The sequence below is a fragment of the Dendrobates tinctorius genome, unplaced genomic scaffold, assembly GCF_039654945.1.
Source record: "Dendrobates tinctorius isolate UK_male_01 unplaced genomic scaffold, ASM3965494v1 ptg000007l, whole genome shotgun sequence".
NCBI classification, from domain to species: domain Eukaryota; kingdom Metazoa; phylum Chordata; class Amphibia; order Anura; family Dendrobatidae; genus Dendrobates; species Dendrobates tinctorius.
In genome coordinates, this window is record NW_027361675.1 from 35,300,177 (window position 1) to 35,318,922 (window position 18,746).

Below are 18,746 nucleotides of genomic sequence, written 5' to 3' on the forward strand. Positions count from 1 at the left end.
GTCCTTCTAAAGAACCTAATAACTGTAAGATACAATATTGTTACGCTCCAGGAAGACATCCAGGCCTCTCTTGAATCCCTCGACTGAGTTCACCATCGCCACCTCCTCAGGCAGGGAATTCCAGATTCTCACTTCCCTAACAGTAAAGAATCCTCTTCTATGTTGGTGGAAAAACCTTCTTTCCTCCTGACGCAGAGAATGCCCCCTTGTGACCGTCACCTTCCTTGATATAAACAGATCCTGGGAGAGATATTTTTATTGTCCCCTTATATAGTGAAGGCATCCCCGCTCCTCCTCGTCTAACCCTGAGGGACACGATGATAACCCTAGATAGATGTTTTACCCATGCAGCCGAGATTCTACCACAATTAACACAGATATGATACTGTAGGCTATAAGACACAAAAAAGCAGTAGTCTCCTTACGTGGCAATAGATGCGTTCTATGGGTACAAGTAAAAGATGTTAAGTAAAAGAGGTTGAGCCACCATAAAAAATACATATAGAAAAAGTGGAAATAAATGGTTTTGTAATTTACAGTTATTAAAATTATGCTCCATTCAAAAATAACAAGCTTTTACCTTGTGAAGTATGCCCCCTGGCATTATTTCATTCCATCCTCTCAGTGGCCAATCAGCTGGCCGGGCAAGCGCAGTTCCTGTCATCATAAGAGATCCCCCCAACACCCCATCCCTAGTGTGCCCAACGCTCCCTGCGCTGCCTGACACAGATCTGACATCGTGCGCAGGATGTAGATTGCTGAGATAAACGGGAAGCGTGTGCAGTGATTTTGCCCCCCTGTCCTCACACAGATCTGACATCTGGGTGAGAGCGTTCTGCTTCATATGCGCGTGGTCAGAGCTGTGTGAGCGCGATTGCAGGCAGATGCTTCCTGCACTCATGAAGTAGAACGTTCTCACCCATGTCAGACCGATGTGAGTGCAGGGGACAAAATCTTTGCACACGGATCCCGTGTACCTACGATAAATATTACACACTTCTCCTTTCTTTGTAGGTGGAAAAACCTGAAAATTCAGCAGTGTATCAAGTACTTATTTCCCCCCACAGTATAGCCTGTTCAGATGCTATGGTTTGAGATGCATATACAGAATTTGCAGGTGGCTATCAGTAAATGGAGTTGACTAAACTCCAGTGTAAGACAATAGGAGAAATAGATGTGTTTCCCTTAATAGGTAATACCTTGACAAGCCAGAGCTGGCATGTCACTCTCCACAAGGAGAAACCTTACCCCTTAGACCTCAGTCCAGAGCCTCTCACCTAGCCAAATCAGTTCTCATACTTTGCACTGACGAGAGCCAATAGCTCGAAACACCGTGTCTGCAAATTGAGAATCTGATTTGGCTTTTATCCGAAGTCATATTACAAGACTCATTAAAGGTGGCGCTATAGAGTTGAAGTCCTCTTTTTCTCTGAAGAGGCAATTTGCATATTATTTTCCCAGAAGAGCACTGCACGGCGAATAAGCCTCCTTACCTTGACAAGCCAGAGCTGGCATGTCACTCTCCACAAGGAGAAACCTTACCCCTTAGACCTCAGTCCAGAGCCTCTCACCTAGCCAAATCAGTTCTCATACTTTGCACTGACGAGAGCCAATAGCTCGAAACACCGTGTATCACAGTCGAAAAATCTCTGGGGTCTCAGTTACCCGGGGTAGCTGGCACCCTGGAGAATCTGATCAGGGCTGGATTTTCTGGTTCCCAATCATGTGATCGCTGTTTTTCAGTGAATAACGGCCATCACACAAAACTAAGTGTGACCGCTGATACAATGATTTCTCCCTCTTTTGACATGATATGCATGTCAGAGGAGTGAGAAATGATGCCCCTCGAGCCTCGCCAGTATCTCGGCCATTCCTGGGCCCTCCTGATCAGTCCCAAGCCCTCCGCGTCATCTTCTTTGAAAAAAAACGTCGGGCACATGCGCAGTGTGCCCACTGAGATCTGACGGCCGGTACTCGGCAACAATAGGGAATTATTCCTATTGGTTCCTTTTGATCACTGTGATAGACCCTATCACAGTGATCAAAGGAAAAAAGATAGTAATTCACCCTCTGTCACCTCCTTAGGTAGACAAAAATTATAAAATATATATATTTTTTCATCCTCTGCAGTTGGAGTTAGGGTTGAGGTTGTGTTAGAGTTGGGGTTGTTAGGGTTGGGGTTAAGGTTGAGCTAGGGTTAGGGTTGGAGTTAGAATTGGTGGGGTTTCAAAAGTAAAAAAAAATGATGACGATATGACGGCTAGTCTTGAGCGCAAGTGCTAGTTACTCGAGTTTGCATCGGGTGCTCGAGCATGCACAGAGTATTGCGGATCCCTGCCTGTTTTTTTGGGGTATCTAACAACCACGAAACATGCGGGGCAGGGAGTCGAGCATGTCACTCGAGCACCCGTGATACTCGGTGCATACCGGAGCATCCGATGCAAACTGAAGTAGTGAGCACTTGCGTTCAACACTAATGATGACGTATTAAATATGATGACCTAATGTTGTCAAATTCTGTGTCCCACCTGTGGGTTCAAAATGCTCACTATTCCCCTGGATAAAATCCTTGAGGGTTGTGGTATTGAAAATGGCATCACTTGTGGGGGGTTTCCACTGTTTAGGCACATCAAGGGCTCTCCAAACAAGACATGGTGTCCGCTAATTATTACAGCAAATTTTACATTCAAAAAGCGCACCTTCCCCTTCGAGCCCTGCCATGCACCCAAACAGTAGATTTTCCTCACAAATGGGGTATCCACGTGCTCAGGAGAAATTGAACAACAAATTTTGAGGTCCATTTTTTCCTGTTACCCATGTGAAAATAAAGTTTGGTTCTAAAGTTAATTTTTTGTGAAAAAAGTTAAATGTTCATTTTTGCCTTCCACATTGCTTCAATTCCTGTGAAGCAACTGAATGGTTAATAAACTTTTTGAATGCTGTTTTGAGCACCTTGAGGGGTGCGGTTTATAGAATGGTGTCAGTTTTGGGTACCTTCTGTCACTTGTTGGAAAAATGAGAAATAGCTGGCCAACGTTTTTTAAATCAGATCATTTTTATTGATTACTGTATTTTTTGGACTATAAGATGTACTTTTTTCCTCCAAAAATGTGGAGGATACTGGCTCTGGCTGTCCGGATGTACTGGCTCTGGTGGGGAGGTGGGGGAGCGGCATCGGCGGAGCAGCGGCTCACAGGAGGCTGGAGCCGGCGGTTGCGGCTAACTTATGTTCCCGTGGCTAAAGAGAAATGAATATTCCCTGCATTCCATGCCCAAGGGCATGGAGGGCAATGAATATTCATTTCTTTTTAATAATAGTATCTTGCCATGATTGGCCCGCAAACCCGATCCTGGTATGCATGGCCTCATCCTTATAATTGGCCACCACCCCCTTCCTGGTATGTATGGCCACATCAGAAAACATTAAAAAACCAAACCATTACACTTGCCTTCCTGCACTCCCTTGCAGCGTCCTGCTCCAGTGCCAGCAACTGCTTTTTGCTTGTAAGCAGCGCATGGCAGGGATGTCATGCGCTGCTCACAAGCAGAGCACAGCTGCCAGAATACTCACCGGGACCTGTGCGCTCAGAGAGAAGTGAGTAGGCCGTGCAATCGGGGTATCGGTCTTGCATTTTATATCTTCGAGATGTTCACCAATTCATCTGTTCTCGTTTTCTCTACATAATCACAAGGGCATGAACAATTGGCTAGGTAAATTATCGCTGTTGTCTTGCATTTAGAGAAATCCCTCATGTAGCAGCATTTCACAGTTGTAAAGCTTGCAAAATGCTTGGCGGCCCTTATCCAATCACAAAAGAGGAAATAATCTCCATGTTACGCCCAGTTCAGGAGTGTTCATTTTCAGAGCACTGGCCAGACCAGGACCAGGGATTTAGGTTCAGGACCGGGCCACACCGGGACAAGAGGACCTAACAACTTACTAGTAAGGGAGACCACATGAACTAATTATACTAAAACCTCTCAGCATTTAAGAAGGGGGAAGCGCACGTGCGCGAAAGGTAGGCACTCTGCCAGGAAGTGCAGCGCTCACAAGACATGCCAACAGAAGGGGACCCTATTGCGGGTCCAGAGCAGTAAGTATGCCAGTATCCCTACATTGAGAAAGAGAGAACTATGCAGGGGAGCTGGCAATAGTGTTACGCTCTACCCCAGTATGTCTCACATGGTTTCCTATCCAGGCTGTGTGGGTCTTCTTTAAAAAGTATGCTTTAATCTATATCACCTATAGATCTTCCTTTACTATACATGATCTTGGGGAAATGCATTACATCACTAAGTTCTCGATCCGTAAAGAGGATAGATCAATGCCTCCAAAGCATGCAAAAGCCTGGTTGTCAAAAGGTGCCGACTATCACTGCTTTGATAGTCTGTACCTACCTAGGGCATCTGAGAATGCAGGATACTTCTCGGATATCCCTTCTCAAGTAATCTATCTCTTAACTCTCTGGATTGCTTATAGTAGTCTTGGGTCCCAGAACAATTCCTCCTCCTTGGGATGCCTTTTTTCAGTGAAACTGGATGGTGACTATTCCATGTTAAGAGACTATTTGTTGAAGTCGGTTTCCTAAATGTGTAGGATAAAAAAGGCCCCATTCCTTCCATTTTATGACAAGGATGTTCAGAAAAGGCAGCTGTAATCAACCTATGTCCTTGGTGAACCCCGCAGTTCAAGGTTGCTAACATTAAGGACATCTACGAAGGAGAAAAAATACTATGCGCATCCACAACAAAGGACAACGATGTCATCTATATATCTTCCCCAAAAGAGGATCTTGGAGGCCCAACCAGCCATCTCATCACGAAAGACCACTCTTTGGGTCCCACCAGCACAGGAGGAGGTTAGTGCATGAGGGGGCACACCTGAGTTGTACGGTGCCGAACTCCATTGCTCATAAACTTCTATATTACCCTATCATACCTCCACATGATGTATTTCATACAATTGTTTTCATCTCAATTCATCTGATTGTGACAAAATAAATCACAGCATGCTCCATCATATTATTGCTGTTACGATCGCGGATGCAGCGTGGCTTACCAGCCAATGCTCCCACGTCATCCAACCTTAACAATGACGGTGTTTGCGTCCCAGGTGTTTGTGGAATGTGGGCCCACTGGACCACAGAGGGGGACCGGGCCTACCTGGACTAGGGAAGGGTAGCGACCGGGGTCTGTGGCAGCAGAGATAGCGGACAAGATGGCCATATGCAGAACTAAAATGCACCACACAACTTCAGGTATGAAGAAACAAAGTTTACTTAAATGAAGCAAAAAGACATCAAGACATCAGGTTCCCAATTACGCACATCAAGAAGGGTACGCAATTCAGGTTGACAGCCGAAGCAGGAGGTCATCACGGGTTGATGCAGTCCAGGGTTGTCTGGCTCTGGCATACTAGGATGGCCTCTCTCTCAGGCCTCAAGCGTAGTACAGGCACAGCAGGAGAACAACAAACACCGACCTCGGACAGTCTTCAGACAATGGCAGAAGCCATCACGGGTAAGACCCCAGGGAACTGGCAGGACATCGGCACATAAGCAAGACACGGATAGCACAGGTCCAGGAACGTTGAGACTACAGCAACAGGCAACAGCTGGTCAGATCCAGGACTCACTGCCGGAACCGGAACCGGGAAACAGAGATGGAGACTCCCGAGAACCACGGAGGAGGAATCCATCCAGGAACACGAACGGGACCAACTCAAGAGCACAGGCTGGACCACGGACTGGACATCTGGACACAGGCTGGACATCGGAAAACGGACAGACATCGGACTCAGGCAGGACATCAGGACAAAGGCTGGACATTGGAACATCGGACACAGGCAAGACATCAGGACATCGGACACAGGCAGCACATCTGGACATCAGGACACAGGCAGGATATCGGGACATCAAGCCACAGGTGTCAGGAACACCGCACTGCACTTGCTCACTGAGCCAGTGCGCATGTCCTGAGTACAAAAACAGTGCTCAAAGATACCTGTGGAGCGGGCAGCAGCGGTGACTATGCATGCTCCAGGACCTGAAGCACGTGATTGCTGGGGGCATGGCCTAAGCTCCACAGAGCTAGGAGCTGCAGGGAAATTCCTAGAAAGGTAACTACAGGACAATGTTACCAAGGGGCATAGACAGAGACAGAAACCAGATCAAGCCGGGTCAAAGCATGAGATAGCAGGACAGTACCAAAGGGTTAGACAGAGCGAATAGTCAGGACGTAGCAATAGATCAGAAAACCAGAACGGGCAATGGACGGTACAATAGGGATAAACTGCAACGGAGTAACAATAGCCAAGCCAGGAGGTCAGAACCAGAGAAGACAAGAGTATCAAAACGATAGACGGAGTACAGTGTGAGGGAACAGGCCGGGTCATACACGGGAATCAAACAAGCAATGCAGAATACACGCACACCAGGGGGGTCGGTCAGACACACAGCCAGAATAACAGTATAGCTGACAGAGAATGCTAGTCTGGAGTGAGTATAAATACCCCTCCCAGATCCAAAGAGAGGCCAGCATAAGATAACCCTGTGAGAACAGGACATTAACCATGTCCTAACCATGACAACAGGCTGGACATCAGGACATCAGGACACAGGCTGGACATCTGGACATCAGGACACAGGCGGAACATCTGGACATCAGGGCACAAGGCAGACATCAGGACTCAGGCACAAGCCGGACATCAGGTCTCAGGCAGGACATCTGGACATCAGGACACCAGGCGAACATCAGGACTTAGGCTGGACCTCAGGACTCGGATAGAACATCAGAACACTGGCTTCGGTTTCTGGAGATCTGACGGAGGACGTCAGGCACCGGACATCTGGGAGCGGTCATCAGACACCAGACATCAGGCCGTGGTCATCTGACTCCGAACAAGAGGCCACAGTTATCAGGCTCTGAACATCTGGCAGCGACCCAAAAAGCAATTCAGCGGTCTGGTGCAAGCACCGCCGGGTTGGACTGGAGCCGGACGGGGATTGCACCGAATAACACAGAAACACCGGACTCCAACTTCCAAGATGAACCCAGGTTTGTTCAAAGAAAGTCAGTTAGCAAAAAGTCACGGTCACTGGGTACAGGGTTCCAGACACAGAGGGACCTCAGGAACATAACACAGAGAACACAGTTCAGACAGGGTCAGGTACAGGAACAGATACAGGATCAAGGGTTCAGGCCCAAGAATGCAGCCCTCAGGGAGGCGGGAAACAAAACAGAAACGGGTCTGGATATGCAGCATCCAGGAAAGACAGATCTGGGTACTCAGAGCAGCCGGAAACAGGCATCAGCTCACCTAGAACTGCACGCAGGCAGAACAGGAGCTGAACACCAAACACACATGGCAAGACTCAAACTTGATGCGAAGCTCTGACAACGCCCCACAGGGCATGGGAACTTTATGCAGGAGCTGCCCCACAGCGATAGACTGAGGACAGCTATTCAAGTACACACCCATTCCTCATAAAAGCAGGGAGGTGTGGCCACGCGCACCCTAAGCACAGCCATAAACAACTCAGCATAGCAAAGGACACCTGGCAGCGGCTGCAAGCCTGGACACATGTGGTAAGTCATGCACAACTGCAGAGGACCTCACAACCCGCGGGTAACTTCCACTAACTTCCACAGCAGGAGCTAGGGACCGCACATGCGGGTGGTCATGCAGCGCAGCGGAGACACTCACGCATGTACGGCTACGCAGCGGAGCCAGGAACTGAGCAGCATCCATATAGGTAACTGACAACAGCATTCCAGCTCTTTAGGGGAAAGGAGAGATATATAGAGTAACGCCGGGTAAACAGAGTACAAACACAGCGGCATTACAATTACATTATTCTCTCCTAGAAGTATTTTTTTCATTTTTTATCTAACTTACAGCAATCACATCCCTTATTCACATTTATTTATTCATTTTTCATCTGCACAAACTTATTCCCCCCTTGCCTTGCCAAAAATTAGTGCTGTGTTTCTATGGTTACCATCAACATGTATGATGCTGCTGGCTGTGCGCATGTGCCCGCTTGTGTGCCACCCCTGTGTCTCCATGTGCCTGATACGCCAGACCAAATCAGTTCTCCGCCGTCATCTGTCACATGACGCACGGGCCGACCACTTCCAGGGCCAACCACTTCTAGGTCCTCCGAGCGATGTATGCACCGTATTGCCGAGCATCATCATATCGGTTCCCCTGCTATATAAACTCCTCTGTTCTTACCGTTAACTACTGCCTGATGAATAATGTTGTCTGAAACACGCGTCGGGGTACATGTCCACACCTGTACAGTAGATCACCAGGTATCATGAATACTCTACATCAATCTACAACTTTTTAGCCTTGGATTGCACCTTCTAGCTATACACTCATGAGTGATCCATGCATCAGCACTCCTTATACATCTATCTCTATTTTTTGTGTTTACTCTGTGTGTCTATTGATACTTATTGATTATGTGCATCCTTCTTATGTTTCCCCATGTGTCCCTGGTGTACACATTACATTGAATCGCAGCATGTAGCTTTTAACCATCAATAGTATATATCACGGTATAGTGACCTATATTACCACATTTTAGTGCACTGAATTAACCTATTACCTCTTGATATATGCTAGTAATTTGATTATTTAAATTATGCTCTTTTTACTATTTTGGTGATTTCCTCTACTGATATCTATTTGTTACCTCTGTGCTCACATGCTGTTTATACTGTAATTTTTAATGTACATTTATTTGCTCATATGTGTGGGCACCTCCGTAGTTGTGCCACTATTTCACCAATTATTTCAATAAAGGTGTTTTATCTTTACCCCTTACCTAATGTGTTGTGACCTATACTCGGTTTTTCCTCCATTGGTTCTTCTCCTAGAAGTCTCTGTACAGTTTTTATAACCAAAGTGACACGCTACATTTATTGCCACAGTCAGGTGCATGTGCTCAGGAGGTATACAGTTGTGTGAAAAAGTGTTTGCACCGTTCCTGCCCTCATTTCGTATTCTTATGAATGTTTTTCACACTTAAATGTTTCAGATCACCAAACAAATTTAAATATTAGACAAGATAACACAAGTAACAACAACAACAACTGCAATCAAGCGTTTGCAATAACTGCCAATGAGTCTTTTACAACGCTCTGGAGGAATTTTTGCCCTCTCAACTTTGGTATTGAGTGCCGCTATTTTTTCATACATTTTATTAAGATGGACCTCTGTATATGAAAGAGCCGTCTGCCTGTGCTTTTATATACAATTAATAAAACGGTGTGCAGATGCATACCAGTCAGGCTGAGGCCTAAGAAAACATGTCTGGCCTTTGTGTGATGAACTGGTGATAATGGGAAGATTAACATGTACCTCAGGAGCTTTTCATAATTTAGGCTTGGTGCATAGACGTAGAGTGCATTTATCCCAACAGACACTATTAAAAGACTGACCTGGAGACTTTCATTAGGCACAGCGTCGTCACAATTATACAGTCAATCTCAATAACTATCAATAACTATGTTGAGGGGGGGCCACAGAGACTGGGAATAAGCCCTTTGTCTACACCAGAAACACAATCAGAGCCAATGGATTGTATTGTTATGACAGGCAACCTTGGGTCTAAAAATAATTTTAGACTGGAAGCCTAAGGGGCAATTGTTGGGCTCTCAGTTACAATGAGAACAAATCGGCACAATTATTAGGAGCCTTTCCTCATTGTCTAACTGCTTAGATCAGGATGAGGAATCCTATTTCCGCCAAGGGCCATTTGAATATTATACCATTGTTCAGGTGCAGTACGAATTGCGTTCTAACTCTCCCCACAAAGTATGTCCTGACGCTGGCACTGGTCAAGACATAATCTTTCATTGCAAGCACCTAATTTAGTAATGAACACTGTGCGCGTGCTAATCTTGCAAGGAGAAATTAATGGGCTGACAGCCGTCAAAATACAGCTGCCGTCGCAAGAACTGCGATCCCTAGGTATCCGCCCGGGGCCGGATTAAAGGTCCTCGAAGACCGTGAATGGCCCACGGCACGTGTTTTCCTCATCCCTGGCTTAGGTGCTGGGGGTCATTGTTGACCTACCTCCTTCCATTAATCTCACAGGAACAGCAGCTGAACCCATGAGAAATTGAATGTAAATTAAATTCCATTCATTATGGAAGTCTACATTGTGAAGTCATCAGACGTTAAAACTCTTTTTACGTCAAAGTCACTGAAAAATTATATAAAAGCAGTATTAATAAAGCAAAATATATAACTTAAAGCCTAGAATGTGTTACGTCAGCAGTTGTAGCCACCGCCGCCCCAGCAGCAGTGGAGGCCTGCCGCCGCCTATACTCACCGGCGCTCGCCTCCCCGCTCTGTGCCCGCCTCCTTTTCCTCTGTCCGGCGCGTGCCTGCTTCCTGCGGGCGCCATAGGCCGCGGGCGCAAGCTTTCCAGGTCTCTTATCCCTGGAGCGCCCGCCCAGAAGCCTTGGTGCCCAATCAGCCAGCAGCACGGGGTATATCAGGCGTCTCCAACATGGTGGAGACGCCTGATTATCGTGTGCCTTTCCTACAGTATCCTGACCAAGTGTCTAGGGGTTTCCCCTTCTTACTCTCTGTCTCTGTCCTGTACTCCGTGTCTCCGTCCTGCACTCCAGTGCCCAGTCCTGTACTCCGTGTCTCCGTCCTGTACTCCAGTGCCCAGTCCAGTACTCCGTGCCTCCGTCCTGTACTCCAGTGCCCAGTCCAGTACTCCGTGCCTCCGTCCTGTACTCCAGTGCCCAGTCCTATACTCCGTGTTTCCGTCCTGCTCCCGCTCTGTACTTCCTACTCCCTTCTTCATTCCGTGCTCAGTCCTGCACCTCTCACTCAGTCTTTTGAGCTGCCCCTCTTGGGTCTAGCAGTCGCAGCATCTGTCTTCCGAGGGCCTGCCCCTAACGGCCCCTGTATAGGGGTCGCACCACCTGGCGCGCTCGCCCCTGTGAGCTCCAGTGCCGCGATCCAGAGGGTCCACTCTCTGACGTAACCTACCCATGGTCAGTATACGTCAAAGAATGTAATAAATCATAAAATAATACTGAAACTGAGTACATCTGAAACATTGATAAAGGGGTTCAAATATATCATGTAAGCTGAGCACTTTATTTAATTTTTTAATGTTCAGTTGTTGCTTTTTTTAACACAACTATTGATATTTTTGGGCACGTTCTACAACAATCTGGGGTCCATACGCCACACAGAAAAGTCCAGCATGAAACAGTGTACTGTTTTGTGCAGGACCACATGGAGTGTCACAACTATTGCCAAAATAAAAGTGTTCTGGAAACTTAGAACTAAGTAATGTCATTTTTGTACTACACTGCAGAGAATCATGGTGAACATTTCTAAAGTCTGTTTAATAAATACACTTTTATGTATTCTGCTACCCATGAGATATGAAAGAACAGTCAAGGTTTTCTATACATTGTTAGGCACAAAGCAGATTATATGCTCAAAAAGTCGAAATATGCATATTCACTATAATGTACACTTGATATGGGAAACTCCTCTAATCATTCCTAATTAAAGGGGAATGAGTGTTATAGATTTGTGTATTTGTACTTCAAATCCACAGAACGCAACCCTTGAAAAACCCAATAAGAAAACATCCGGTCCATTATAAAAAAAAACATATTATGTAATCTATCTACAAAACCACAAAGATGTCAAAAGGTCAACTATATTGCAATGAAGTTAAGCATAGCATTCAACCAAAATAAAAGAATCTCACAATACGGGAGTCTTCTCGAAGTATTGATCCAAAATGGTTTGGCAGCTATACATTGTCTCAACCACGCAATTATCTTGAACTCTGACTTATTAGTCATTTCTAATAACTTTAAAAGCACAGTTCATCATACTAGATCAAACTATTGACATTTTATAAAGGACTGCATTTATTACAAGCACATACTTTTATCTACATATATTATTTTACTTAATGACTTCAATTGTTTAACATAAGTTTTCAAAAGGCAACAAAAAAGCAAAACAAAAATGTATCCATTCGGAATGTTTTTACATCACATAAATCCATCACCACAATCATTTGCAGCTCAGTTATGCCTATGGATGTTGTTGGATGGACTTATAAGCATAGCAACTAATAATTAAGGGGAGAAGAATGAATAATTGCGCCAAGCCATGTAATAGTCATCATTTCTTTCAATTCCATTCCTTAGTGGCCCCCCTCCATCTTCCACCTTGCATGGGGGTCAATGACTAAATGGAAAAAAGGAGGGGTGTACTTCTTTAATTAGAATAGCTGCCAGTACTGTAAAGACACTGTAGGATAAATAAAATCAGTATGGACAGTGCCCAAACTGTACCTACTGTATAAGTGATGATAGTAGTTCTGTATTCCATCAAAGACAACATCTGCAAGGAGTTTGTATGTTCTCCTGTGTTTGTGTGGGTTTCCTCCAGGTTCTCCTATTTCCTCCCTCACTCCAAAGACATGCTGATAGGAAATTTATATTGGGAGCCCCAATGGGACATTCATGATAATATCTACAAAACGCTATGGAATATGATGGTGCTATATAAGCAAAGCATAATAAATAAAATAATGAAAGATCAACTTTGTGAAACTATGGGACTGGCTCAACAGTATGGACACTGCTAGGACTGAATCTAATGAGATCTAAAGGAGTTAGTGATAACTTGGGCTAGACCATATCCAACAGGAAGTGCTATAAGGAATGGACCATAGTCAACTTGTAAAGGTGGAGAAGTCATCTAAATACCCTCTCTGAAGACTTTTCTTATATTGTTGTTTTGTCCTGCTGTTTTATGTGATTTATTCTCATGCACTGCAGAGTTCCTGGTTAATACCTATAAATGACCCAACAATATTTGTAGTGGGTATTTGAGCACTGCCCCTAAAAGAAGCAGGTGCGAAACGCGCATCGGGGCCCTTGCCTACACCAGCTGACACACTCTTAGAGGTACATCCCAAGTTTTGATCTGAATATTGATGTATATGCATATACTTTAGATACTTAAATGCCTTTATATATTTTATGTGGTTGATCTCTTTTGATGGTATTCATTGCTGCGCATGCACTTTACTATTTTTTATTACATCCATTTACCTATTAAGGCATTTTACTTGCTACTCCATACTGTTTGTCCAATATGGACTTGAATTCAGAACTGTCACTCTGAATATTTTACGATACAATACACTTTATTGATCCCGAGGGAAATTATGCACTTGTCACTTTATTTATTTGTGACCACATCAGTACAGTAGCAATATCTACTATGATGTACCATTGAAGACTCATTTTCCGGCTGCATCAATATCTTTACCTCTAGTGATACATATATTGAATTACACGTTTCTAGTGGAACATGCTCACTAGATAGTCTTTATGTACTGCAATTGAGTTTGTTGATACATCAGTGGTTAATACTTGTCTACATTCTAGTGTTGTTTGGTCTGGATTGGTATTCACTCTGTTTACATATTTTCCCCATTTTAATATGTTTTTAAGTATCAATAAATAAAACTGATATATTTTATTACATGGGTTTCCCATCTGTTCCCTTTTTGGCTATTAGTCTTTCCGGTTAGTTAGAGGTAACAGGGTTAACTGTTAGTGCCAACCCAGGCTGGGAGGAGTTACATGGGCACACACTGAAGTTAGTTCCTGATTGTTAAGCTGTTGGTGAATAGCTACTGAGGAGAAAAGAAGTATTACAGTTTAGGAGAATGCCACAGTTGATCGAAGTTTTTGAAAGAATAGCAAGTTTCCAGAACAAGTGTTGCAGCTATTGATTGCCTATACGGCCACAGTGAAGAAATAGGAAGAGTAGCAAGAAGGTTCCTTTCACCATCAGTGACTACCAGCCACAGCAATAAAAAGAGCTGAGGGAGGCAAAATTCCCCTTGGCAGCCTAAAGCAGTGGGCTACAAAAAGGGAGTATGTAAACCAGTAATAGAGGCCTACAGAAGCCCTTTTCTGACTAGGAAGGAACATGAGGTATCCATTGCAGTGGAGGATAAACAAAGTAATAAAACAAATAGCTTGAGAAGTACTCTGTTACTCTTAAATTGTACCAATACTATCGAAATGCCGTATATCATTCTCTCAAAGAAGGAGCCTCTACATAATGTATTGAAATCATGCAAAGTATTGTGCTTATCAATTGTTGAAATCCTGGAATTCTAGTAAAGAAATTTTTATCTTTTTAATATGGATCTTGGTCTCACTGATTCGTTACATATTCTCAAAGTCTCTGTATCGTCAAACCACTTGTGGTTTGAATAGGGGTCATCAACAAACTCCCAGATCACACATACTAAGGCGTACCGTAAGAGGTTGTTTAGGGAACGCAAAGCAATCCTCGCCGCAAAGGGTCCCTTACAGGCTGAAAGCCTGCACAAAGCTGGAATGGGATACAAAACCATAAGTAAGACGCTGGGTGAGACGGTGACAACTTTTGGTGTAAGAGTAAGAAAATGGAAGAAACACAAATTGACTGTCAATCAACATCGATCTAGGGCACTATGCAAAATCTAACCTCGTGGTGTATCCTTGATCATGAGGAAGGTGAGAGGATCAGCCTAAAACTACACGGGAGGAACTTGTTATTGATGTCAAGGCAGCTGGGACCACAGTCACCAAGAAAACCATTGGTAACACATTATGCTGTAAAGGTTTAAAATCCTACAGTGCCATGAAGCTCCCCAGCTCAAGAAGGCACATGTGCAGGCCCGTCTGAAGTTTGTCAATTAACACCTGGATGATTCTGAGTGATTGGGAGAAGGTGCTGTGGTCAGATGAGACAAAAATTGAGCTCTTTCGCATTAACTCAACTCGCTGTGTTTGGAGGAAGAGAAATGCTGCCTATGACCCAAAGAACACGCTCCCCACTGTCAAGCAAGGAGGAGGAAACATTATGTTTTGGGGGCGATTCTCTGCTAAGGGCACAGGACTATTTCACTGCATCAGTGGGAGAATGAATGGAGCCATGTACTGTAAAATCCTGAGTGACAACCTCCTTCCCTCTGCCAGGACATTAAAAATGGGTCATGGCTGGGTCTTCCAGCAAGACAATGACCCAAAACATACAGCCAAGGCAACAAAAGAATGGCTCAAAAAGAAGCATGGAGTGGCCTAGCCAGTCTCCAGACCTTAATCCCATAGAAAACTTAAGTAGGGAAGCTCCGAGTTGCCAAGCGACAGCCTCAAAATCTTAATGATTCCTGACATGTGCACAAACCTCATCATCAACTATAAAAAAGGTCTGACTGCTGTGCTTGCGAACAAGGGTCTTTGTCACCAAGCATTAAGTCTTGCTTTCCAGAGGGATCGAATACTTATTTCTCACTGCAAAATGCAAATTCATTTACAGTCATATGTTAAAGTTTGGGTACCCCTATTAATGTTAACCTTTTTTCTTTACACCAATTTTGGTTTTTGCAACAGCTATTTCAGTTTCATATATCTAATAACTGATGGACTCAGTTATATTTCTGGATTCAAATGAGGTTTATTGTACTAACAGAAAATGTGCAATCTGCATTTAAACAAAATTTGACCGGTGCAAAAGTATGGGCACCCTTATCATTTTCTTGATTTGAACACTCCTAACTACTTTTTACTGACTTCCTGAAGCACTAAATTGGTTTGGTAACCTCATTGAGCTTTAAACTTCATAGCCAGGTGTATCAAATCATGAGAAAAGGTATTTAAGGTGGCCACTTGCAAGTAGTTCTTCTATTTGATTCTCCTATGAAGAGTGGCATCATGGGCTCCTCAAAACAACTCTCAAATGATCTGAAACAAAAATTATTCAACATAGCTTTTCAGGGGAAGGATACAAAAAGTTGTCTCAGATATTTAACCTGTCAGTTTCCACTGTGAGGAACATAGTAAGGAAATGGAATAATACAGGTACAGTTCTTGTTAAGCCCAGAAGTGGCAGGCCAAGAAAAATATCAGAAAGGCAGAGAAGAAGAATGGTGAGAACAGTCAAGGACAATCCACAGACCACCTCCAAAGACCTGCAGCATCATCTTGCTACAGATGGTGTCACTGTGCATCGGTCAACAATACAGCGCACTTTGCACAAGGAGAAGCTGTATGGGAGAATGATGCGAAAGAAGCCGTTTCTGCAAGCATGCCACAAACAATCGCCTGAGGTATGCAAAAGCACATTTGGACAAGCCAGTTACATTTTGGAAAAAGGTCCTGTGGACTGATGAAACAAAGATTGAGTTGTTTGGTCATACAAAAAGGCGTTATGCATGGAGGCTAAAAAGCACAGCATTCCAAGAAAAACACTTGCTACCCACAGTAAAATTTGGTGGAGGTTCCACCATGCTTTGGGGCTGTGTGGCCATTGCCGGCACCGGGAATCTAGTTAAAGTTGAGGGTCGCATGGATTCAACTCAGTATCAGCAGATTCTTGACAATAATGTGCAAGAATCAGTGACGAAGTTGAAGTTACGCAGGGGATGGATATTTCAGCAAGACAATGATCCAAAACACCGCTCCAAATCTACTCAGGCATTCATGCAGAGGAACAATTACAATGTTCTGGAATGGCCATACCCATCCCCAGACCTGAATATCATTGAACATCTGTGGGATGATTTGAAGCGGGCTGCCCATGCTCGGCAACCATCAAACTTAACTGAACTGGAATTGTTTTGTAAACAGGAATGGTCACAAATACCTTCATCCAGGATCCAGGAGCTCATTAATAGCTACAGGAAGCGACTAGAGGCTGTTATTTTTGCAAAAGGAGGATCTATGAAATACTAATGTTACTTTTATGTTGAGGTGCCCATACTTTTTCACCGGTCAAATTTTGTTTAAATGCAGATTGCACATTTTCTGTTAGTACAATAAACCTCATTTGAATCCAGAAGTATAACTGAGTCCATCAGTTATTAGATATATGAAACTGAAATAGCTGTTGCAAAAACCAAAATTGTTATAAAGAAAAAAGGTTAACACTAATAGGGGTGCCCAAACTTTAACATATGACTGTATGCAATTTATACAATGTGATTTTCTGGATTTTAATTTTTGATATTCTATCTCTCAATGTTAAAATTAAATTACACAAAATTATAGACTGTTCATGTCTGTCAGTGAACAAACTTTCAAAATCAGCAAGGTATCAAATAATTATTTCCTTCATTGTATGCAAATCGCAAACTTGATGTAACATGAATGGCCACACCTGCATTGGCGAATCCTAACAGTGTGCGAATTGGTACATAAAGGGATTTCAGACTTGTACTCTAAAGGTACTGTCACACTTAGCGATGCACCAGCGATCCCGACCAGCGATATGACGTGGTCAGGATCGCTGGTGCATCGCTAAGTGGTCGCTAGTGAGCTGCCACACAGACAGATCTCACCAGCGACATCACTGGGGATGGGGGCCGCTACTTACCTGTCACACTAGGCGATCCTGCGTCCTCCCGCCCGGCTCCACGCTCGTCGCTCGTCTCTCCTCAGGAAGCGCCGCAGGAAGCTGACGACGAGAAACAGTCCAGCCTGTTCTCGCGCGATCAGCGATAAGCAGCGGGGGAGCGGGTCGTAGGTAAGTATCACACACAGCGATATCGCTAGCAATATCGCTATAACGTCACTAGTTATAGCGATATTGCTAGCGATATCACTTCGTGTGACAGGCCCTTTAGGCCAGAAAACATCTTCAAAAGAACAAACTTTTCATCCTACAAAAGTAATCTTACCTTAGCTTCAGTTTCTCCTCGATGCAGAGTGTACAAGTGATGAACAGCACTTTGGGAAGAAGACCATGGATGAGTAAGGATCTGAAATACATGGAAATCATGCCCAAGTGTATCAGAGGTAACCAGCAACATCCCTAAAAAGACAAAGGAAATATTACACATATTAGTTCCATTTCAAGTAGTTTTCAGTTTAACTTCAATATATTCAACTTGTGAGGATTAAAAAATAAAAAGCAACATGTAGCATTAGTAGTAGTCAACCATACTTTAAAGGGATGCAGTACTACAGTAATACTCAACCATGTATAAGCATAAAATTGGGGCCTCAGCCAAAACCTTCACACAAGTTATACTGCAATTTTAAAATGAATAAACATAACTCAAAAATAAATTATCGTCCACAGTGTTTAATAATTAATGCATTCATAGGCACTGATTCATTAACATTGGCGTTTTCCATGCCAGTCTTGATAAACAGTGCGCTAAAGGTGCATCAACTCCTTGCCTCCAAACTCAATTTTTGCTTTTGCACTTCAGTTTTTTACGCTCCTTCTTCCAAGGGTCATAACTTTTTTTTTATATCCATACAGCTATATGATGGCTTGTTTTGTGTAGGATGAGTTGGGGTTATGAATGATACCATTCATTTTACAATAAAATGAACATGGGGAAAGAAATTCCAAGTACAGTAAATTTGTTAAAAAAATGCAGTTCTGCCATTGTTTTTCGGGTTTTATTTTTATGGCATTCATTCTTTGGCATAAATTACCATACTCTAATTTAAGAGAAGAAAAAAAAAATCAGAAGTTTGTTGAAAAAAAAAATGGCCATGTATCACCAACCATTTTTACCAATGTAATATTTCCTATATACAACATGCAATAAAGCCAACTTTGTTGCATTTACATTCCAAGATATAGTCCAAAAACGTAAACACAACACTTTTTAGACACATTTTTATTGGAATAAATTCTACATTTTTCATGCTGAACAGGA

General features: G+C 43.6%; 1 protein-coding gene across 7 annotated transcripts in view; it reads right to left on the reverse strand.

Moving 5' to 3' along the window:
* Positions 1–18,746, reverse strand: part of BCAS3 (BCAS3 microtubule associated cell migration factor) — a 1,710,065-nt gene that overhangs the window by 1,175,713 nt on the left and 515,606 nt on the right. For all 7 annotated transcript variants that reach the window (XM_073573260.1, XM_073573307.1, XM_073573290.1 and 4 more), the window contains one exon: positions 17,751–17,884. In XM_073573260.1, the coding sequence (XP_073429361.1) occupies positions 17,751–17,884 (134 nt within the window). The remainder of the gene's footprint in view (positions 1–17,750; positions 17,885–18,746) is intronic.